At 40.7% G+C, this 8,155-nt stretch overlaps 1 protein-coding gene across 1 annotated transcript; it reads left to right on the forward strand.

Moving 5' to 3' along the window:
• Nucleotides 1–871: 871 nt before the first annotated feature.
• LPGAT1 (lysophosphatidylglycerol acyltransferase 1) lies at nucleotides 872–6,651 on the forward strand (the record flags this gene model as incomplete). Its single annotated transcript, XM_044449629.1, has 3 exons — nucleotides 872–994; nucleotides 3,275–3,370; nucleotides 5,360–6,651. Coding segments are annotated over 3 exons (537 nt in total), but the record flags the coding sequence as incomplete, so codon positions are not given.
• Nucleotides 6,652–8,155: the final 1,504 nt, after the last annotated feature.

Genomic DNA, 8,155 nt, shown 5'->3' on the forward strand with positions numbered 1-8,155 from the left:
CCTCCTTTATGGTAAGCTTGTTAATCTGCCCATATGTGTGATGCACAGAGGCCACGACGAAGAAAAGCAGGTTGCTTACCTGTAACTGATGTTCTTCGAGTGGCCATCTGTGCAGTCACACATCCCACCCGCCGGCCCCGCTCGGTGTCAGTGAGTGGATGCATCGACCGCTCGGTGTCGGTGAGTGAATGCATCTTTCGGTACCGACTATGCCCTTTTTCATGGTACCAACATCAAAACAAACAAACAAACAAAGTTTTTTCAATAAGATAGCATACGTTCGGTCGCAAAGACTGAACAAAATGGCGGACGCTCCGCTCTTTATAGGCCACGGGGGGAGGGGGAGCGGAGCTTCCCGCCAAAAACCGTTAGCTGTCAATCTTCCAGCCACAGGCACTGCGCAGGCGCAGTACCCATATGTGTGACTGCACAGATGGCCACTCGAAGAACATCAGTTACAGGTAAGCAACCTGCTTTTTTCTTATCTCTCCAATGTTGAGATCATGGTTCCCTGTATATTATATAAATTAAGTAATAAAAATATTGTTAAATTTCAAGCTGACTATTAACCTGTTAAATCTAATAGTTTATATGCATCCTGCAATCTCTGAGTTTAACAGCTATGATGCAGTGTCGTGAGGGGAAATCCTTGCTTGTTCTTTTAAAAATACAAAGTAATATAGTTTGCTAAAACGTCTCTTGAATATATATGAGATATATTGCTGAAAAACAAGCCTGATTCTGTCATGATAAAGGAAATAACTTTGCTTAGTTCAAATTTAACTTTATATACCAATTTAAAATGGCTTCTAATGGCAATTGGCTTGTTACTTGAAATATGTGATTTTAAGTTCTCTCTCTCTCTCTCTAAATAGTCATAGAATGGGGAGATGATGTCAAAACAATATCAGAAGATGAAGCTGTGATGCTAGTGAACCATCAAGCAACAGGAGATGTTTGCACTCTAATGATGTGCCTTCAGGACAAAGGCACGGTATGCTATTTTTGTATGTATATACTGGGTAGGTCCTCTTGGAAATTCTGTGAGAGAGGAGAGGAGATGTAGAATAACAGCAGAGTTCCCCACCCTCACCTCTAACCCACCGCAAGGCACAAATCCACATCAGCAACATTTTAGTCACACTTTTCCCCTACAGCTTACTCACAACCTACAGATGACTAGATTTGAGAAGGAGAACACACAAATAGCACAGGTGATTGCAGATCTAGAAATGTTTAAAAAAGTTCAGGTGGTCCAAGAGCCAAACAATTCTTGGGAAGATGCAACAACAACAACAAAACAGACCATTTTTCCTCCTTGTTAGCAGAGTTGTTTAAGTTAAAGTTGCATAGCAGATGTTGGCCAGAAAGCAAAGCAGTGGACATTCAAGTGGGAAAACGCTTTTGCAAATATTGGAGGCAATGGCTGCCAAATAATACACAGTGAGTGGCTCTAGCCGTTCATTATAAAATGTTCATATATCTTACTTCTACATATAAATGATAAAATGTGATAGTGAGAGGTTTGTTTGGGAATTGTGATCTTTACTCCTGAGACTTAAGACAAATTTACTGTTAAAATCAGGAGCATCTGATTTAGTATTTAATTATTTCTTCTAGTGCAACACTCTAAAATCATATTCGTGCTATCAGTCCATTTTTAAAAATTCTGGGGAACCAACAACACAGGGCTAGAGTTCTCTTGGACACCATGGTAACTGAGGAAGTTCAGATGGCAGCAGTGTCCAGTAGTGCTTTTTACCAGCTTAGGCAGGTATGGTAACTGCAACTTTGTCTGAAGAGAGTTGATCATTCTTCAGCAGTCCATAGATGTTCGGGAAGCTTCAGGTAGTACAAAATATGGAAGCTCTTGGTTGTAAGCAACTGGAATGCGTGCATGCCTGTGTAGAAGACCAGTGACACTGGCTGCCACTTTTATCCCATGTCCAATTTTAAATGCTGGATATTCATCTTTTAAAGCCCTAAAAAGTTTGGGTCTAAGTTATGCTAAGGACAAACTTTACTGCACCAACTTGTCTGCATTCTAAGATCAATATTGGATGGTTTGCTTCTGTTCCCGTCTGTATAAGCAATTAGGCTGTGGGCAGCAGGGATAGGCTCTTCTTAGTGGTGGCTCCCTGCTTGTGGAATTCTGTTCCAGTTGATCTGATGTTCATCAGATTCCATCATTCAAGCGGTTCTAAAGACCTGTCTGTTTACCTAGATCTATAACAGAGGGAATATCATGATGTATACAGTACTATATTGTATTTGTTAATTTCAGTTGCAGTTTCAAGTTTACCTCTTGAAGATTGTCAGACAGGGTGGCGCAGTGGTGGCGAACCTATGGCATGCATGCCACAGCGGGCACACAGCGCCCTCTCTGTCAGCATGTGAACCAAGTCGCCCCAGCATCGCCCCAGCAGCCAAGCATCAGATAACACCACACTTAGGGGCCATGCGCATGCTCGTAAAGGAGTAGCAGCACCAGGCAATTATGTCACAAGCTGTGACTCATTAGTCACGACTTGTCCGAACTTTCTCATGGCCGGTCAGTGTGCTGCCAAGGATTGAGAGAGAGAGAGAGAGATTGCTTGGACTGGCTGTGAGTTGTTTTTAATAAACTAAAACCTCAATATTCAGGTTTTATTGCAGTGTTGGCACTTTGCGATAAATAAGTGGGTTTTGGGTTGCAGTTTGGGTACTCTGTCTCTAAAAGGTTCACCATCATTGGGGTATGGGAACTGACCTGCCTTGGAAAAGTAGGGAGACATTGCAAGGCTGTGGTTCAGGGGAGATGAGGAGGGAGTTCCTTGATGTTGTCAGGAGATGGCAGGTGAAATGAGCAGACCAATTTAGAAGTGTCTGATGTTCCTACCATCTAGCCCTCAAGCAGGAGGAGCCCCTTGAGGATGGAGTAAGAATCTATCTTAAAGGGAGAGGAGGAGGGAAGGTTTTGGTTGAATTCAACTCTACACAAAGGGCAGATGTTTCAAAGAGAACAGATACAGGAAAGAAATAGTATTCAGGGAAATAATGGTTCTGCAAATAACCCCTTACTGAAAGCTAATAGACTTTTAATGGTAACATTTGGACATGAGAATATTCAGTCTTCTACTTAGAATGGAAAATTGATTTCTGCTCACTTTCTCATAAGGGCTTGTAAAATGTGTTTGCACACACATACACCATGTTAAATACAGCACCTTTTTTCTGAAATTGTTTTTCTTTGAATGCAGAATACACTGACAAGTTCTTATCTGAACTTTCTCAGGTTGTTCGTCAGATGATGTGGCTGATGGATCATATTTTTAAATATACAAACTTTGGAATTGTATCTCTAATTCATGGAGATTTCTTTATAAGACAGGTAATGGTTAATAATATGTTTGTGGCATATTTTGCTTTTTGGGAATACACATGCGTAATTTGCTACAGTAGTTAGTCATAATGTCTAAAATATTTTCACAGTGAACCTTAGTACTTAGTCATAGAAGATAAAAGAGAGTGGGAGTGCTTAGGAGAGAGGGTTGTGGAAAACTTTCCAATAGCTAATTCTAACACCATGGTTTGTTGTTATGAGCAGGCATGAGCCTCTGGCTCACACATTCCCACCTCCTCTTTCACACCGTGCTCAGACTCTTCCAATCTCAGTTTGCTGCATACGATGGTTTGTTGGATTTGGACAGTAACTTCTAATCTTTCATGCAAAAGTTGGAGATGAAAAAACATGCACACCTGAGGCTTCTTCTCATAACACCAACTCATCGCTTGGCATTATAGTGTCTGCATAGTAGACACTGCTTGTTTTTTAATACTGTTAATTGGAGCCAGAGAAGCTTAGAATGTTTGGCATCCTGAAATGATCAGAATGCTGCAAATTTTGATTAAGTGGGGATTGGAATGATGTGAATATAAAATGATGAATAAAGTTGATTATTTTTTAAAAAAGAATAAATACAAAGTTTCTCTCTTAAAAAATGCTGTGTTGGTATTAAATAGTCTGTATAGGAGCTGTGTTGGCCTGGCTTGTTCTAGAAATGAGCTTTTCAGCTTGTTCCTGGAATTGATCTCTATTGTGTTAGCATTTGGACTTGCACATACGAGAGACAGAGTGAAGGACAAGCAGCAGTATTGGAAACTGTCCTTTGGATCCAACATCCAAAAATTTTGCTAAAGTTGCTAGATCTGAGATTATTGCCAAGTTACTCAACAGAAGAGGTATCATTATACATTACTGTCTATGAAGAAAAAGGTTATGTGACTCATATGATATATACCTTACTGTCTGTAAGAAATTATGGACATTGACCTCATTATCATTCTCCTGAGATTAAGTTATCTGAACAAACCAACCAATTTCTTTACTCTCTGAAGTTAATGTGTATCCATGTCCTTTAGTAAGGGAGGGACCTTGTTGTTGTGAGGAGACAGCCTAAACTTAATGGGTAACATATCACCCTCTAGATCATAGAATCATTGAATAGTAGAGTTGGAAGGGGCTATGAAGGCCATTGAGTCCAACCCCCTGCTGTTGTAGGACACCATGTTACACCATCCCACTCAGATGGTTTTCCAGTTTCTTTTTGAATGTCTCTAGTGTGGGAGAGCCCACCGCCTCTCCAGGCAGCTGGTTCCACTGTTGTATTGCTCTGACAGTGAGGAAGCTTTTCATGATAGACTAGATATCTGAGTTGTCACAACTTGAATTGATTATTCTGTATCTGGGATCAGTGAGAAGAGATCTTGACCACCTTCTTTGTGACAGCCTTTGAGGTATTTATATAGGGATATAATGTCTCCCCTCGGTTTTCTTTTCTCAAGGCTGAACATGCCCAGTTTTCTCAGTCTCTCCTCATAGGGCAGTGGTTCCAAACCTGGATCGTCTTTGTTGCCGTTCTCCAGGCCCTTTGTAATTTTTCTGAATCTTTCTTAAAGATATTTTGGCCTTTAGCCTCAGTGATCCCTTAGCATTGGCTATGCAGGCTTGGGCTGCTAGAAAGTATAGGCTGGAGCATTTGGAGGACCACAAGGTGCCCACCTCTTTCCAGGATCACACAGAAGTTTTTGCATTAAGTGGTCATGTATATAAATGCTTTCCAGGAGTATTGTATTGGTCACTTCTGGCCCGAACACTTTGTGGAAAGGAGTCCTTTGTAGTGCCACGAAGATGCTTAGATAACAGTCATTTTCATAGAAATTAAAAGTTTTTTTTCCCAAGCCCTAAAATTAATACCAACTAAAACTATTGTGCTTGGGAATTTTCTTTGAAAAAGCATTTAAGTGACTGGCTTTTTGTAAATAGAGGTTCTTCTAATTTTTTTTCACTTAGGTATCCCCATTTTCATTTCCATTTTAGGGAAAAGCTTACCGTGACCGGCAGCTTGTGCTTCTCCAGGAACATCTAGAAAAATATTACAGGAGCCGTGACCGCAAGTGGATTGTACTATTTCCAGAAGGTGGTTTTCTTAGAAAAAGAAGAGAAACCAGTCAGGCATTTGCCAAGAAAAACAATTTGCCATTTCTTACACATGTTACATTGCCAAGACTGGGGGCTACACAAATAATACTGAAAAATCTGGTAGCTCAGCAAGAAAATGGAACTCTGGCAAGTGGAAATGCTGCAGAAGCAGGTATGGGTTTTCTTAAAGGTTACTTCAGACCCTTCTATAATTAACTCATGCTAATTGTTCCTTTAAAAATGCCAGAGGAAATTTGTTCTTGGTTCATTTAACTGCTTCTGTTTAACTGTTTTTGGATCATAAAATACTGCATACATATATTTGTTTAGGATGGTTATTGCCAGTGACGGTGAGCGAATTTTCAATAGACAGTGATGTATAAATTATTGCTTCTGTATCTTTGACTTTTTTTCCTGTTGCACATCTTATTACAAACCTTATCCCAGAAGAAGTACATATAGCCCCCTCACCTACAGTGTAACAGGATTCAAAATTTTGCTCTGTTGGTTGCCTTTAAAACAGTTATACTAGGGTCATTTCCTCCTAGTTTAAAGCAGTAATATCCCTTAAGGTGTCTGCAGAATGGAAAATGAAAACTACCAGCTTCATATCATGGATGTGAGTTCAGAAGAAGCTCTAGCATCCAGTAGTCTCATAAAAGGAAATAGACTATCTTTCCATCTCCCTTCCCCCACTTCTTTTGGTCTCTTTTTAATAACAGTGTAGCTGTAGTATCACCAGCTTCATTTCTTCTTCAAATGAACAAAACACTTATTGGCAATTCCGTAATACAACATTACAAGCACCAAGTGCTTGGAACAGAAAAAGGCAGAGAAAGACATCCAGAACTTTAGCTGGGCTTGACAGTGAAAGCTCCCGTGATTATCTAAAATGTTTGGAGCACATAGGGCATATGTTAATTGCACCTAACTGTTCAGTGTGACTTGAATGTATGCCCTTACTTCTCACATAACTGTTACAGGCCATCTGCTCATCTTAGAACTGAAAGGTGCCGAAAAAGACAACTAAAATAATCAAGAGACTGGAGCACCTCCCTTATAGAGAAAGACTAAAATGTTTGGGCTTTTTAGCTTAGTTAAAGGTTGAGTAAGAGGGGGTGCTCCTTCATGGATCACTGCCTTGTTGTGGCGAAGGGTCTTGCGTAGCGCAATGAAGCTATGAGCTATGCTGTGCAGGGTCACCCAAGACGAACAGTTCATAGCAGAGAGCTCTGACAAAACGTGATCCACTGGAGAAGGAAATAGCAACCCACTCCAGTATCTTTGCCATGAAAAACCCATGGACAGTACCAAAAGGCAAAAAGATATGATGACGGAAGATGAGCCCCTCAGGTCGGAAGGTGTCCAATATGCTACTGGGGAAGAGCGGAGGGCTAGTACCACTAGTGCCAGAAAGAATGAAGTGACTGGGTCAAAGCCGAAAGGACACTCAGTTGCAGATGTATCTGGTGGTGAAAGGACAGTCCGATGCTGCAAAGATCTATATTCCATAGGAACCTGGAATGTAAGATCCATGAATAAGGCAAACTGGATGTGGTCAAACGAGACGACAAGACTGAACATTGACATCTTAGGAATCAGTGAACTAAAATGGACAGGAATGGGTGAATTTAATTCAGATGACCATCAGGTATACTACTGCAGGCAAGAATCCCTCAGAAGAAATGGAGTCCCAAGTTCGAATCCAAGGCAAACCATTCAGCATCACAATATTCCGGGAACCCTCCGTGAAGAAAATTTGGAGGGTAAGTACTCGGAGGAGGGCTTTCTCTGCGGTGGCGCCCAGTCTATGGAATGCGCTCTTCAGAGAGGTCCGCCTGGCACAGTCGTTATTTGTTTTTCGGCGCCAGGTGAAGACCTTTTTATTTATTTAATTGTTAATATTATTTATTTATTTTATTCTTTGGCCAGGTCGACTTAATTTATACTGTTAAATTATATTGTTTTATATTATGTTATTTATTTATGATTGTGAGCTGCCCCGAGGCTTTGGCGAATGGGGCGGCATAGAAGTTCCATCCATCCATCCATGCATCCATAAATAAATAAATACATAAATAAAATCCCAAAGAAAAAGAAATGCAAGAAAGCAAAATGGCTGTCTGAGGAAGCTTTACAAATAGCTGAGGAAAGAAGGGCAGCGAAAGGCAAGGGAGAAAGAGAAAGATACAAACAATTGAATGCAGAATTCAGAGAATAGCTAGAAGAGATAAGAATGCCTTCTTAAATGAACAGTGCAAAGAAATAGAAGAAAACAATAAAATAGGGAGGACCAGAGATTTCTTCAAGAAAATTGGAGTTATGCAGGGAATATTTCATGTAAAGATGAACATGATAAAGGACCAAAATGGCAGGGACCTAACAGAGGCAGAAGAGATTAAGAAGAGGTGGCAAGAGGTGATTAAGAAGAGAAGAACTATACAAGAAAGAGCTTAACATCCCTGATAGCCACGATGGGGTGGTCACTGACCTCGAGCCAGACATCCTGGAATGTGAAGTCAAATGGGCCTTGGGTAGTCTGAGCAACAGCAAAGCTAGTGGAGGCGACAGTATTCCAGCTGAGCTATTCAAAATCCTAAAAGACGATGCAGTAAAAGTGCTACACTCAATATGCCAGCAAATTTGGAAAACTCAACAGTGGCCACAGGTTTGGAAAAGGTCAGTTTACATTCC

The sequence above is a fragment of the Varanus komodoensis genome, unplaced genomic scaffold (assembly GCF_004798865.1).
Source record: "Varanus komodoensis strain SLA01 unplaced genomic scaffold, ASM479886v1 scaffold1, whole genome shotgun sequence".
Lineage (NCBI taxonomy): Eukaryota > Metazoa > Chordata > Lepidosauria > Squamata > Varanidae > Varanus > Varanus komodoensis.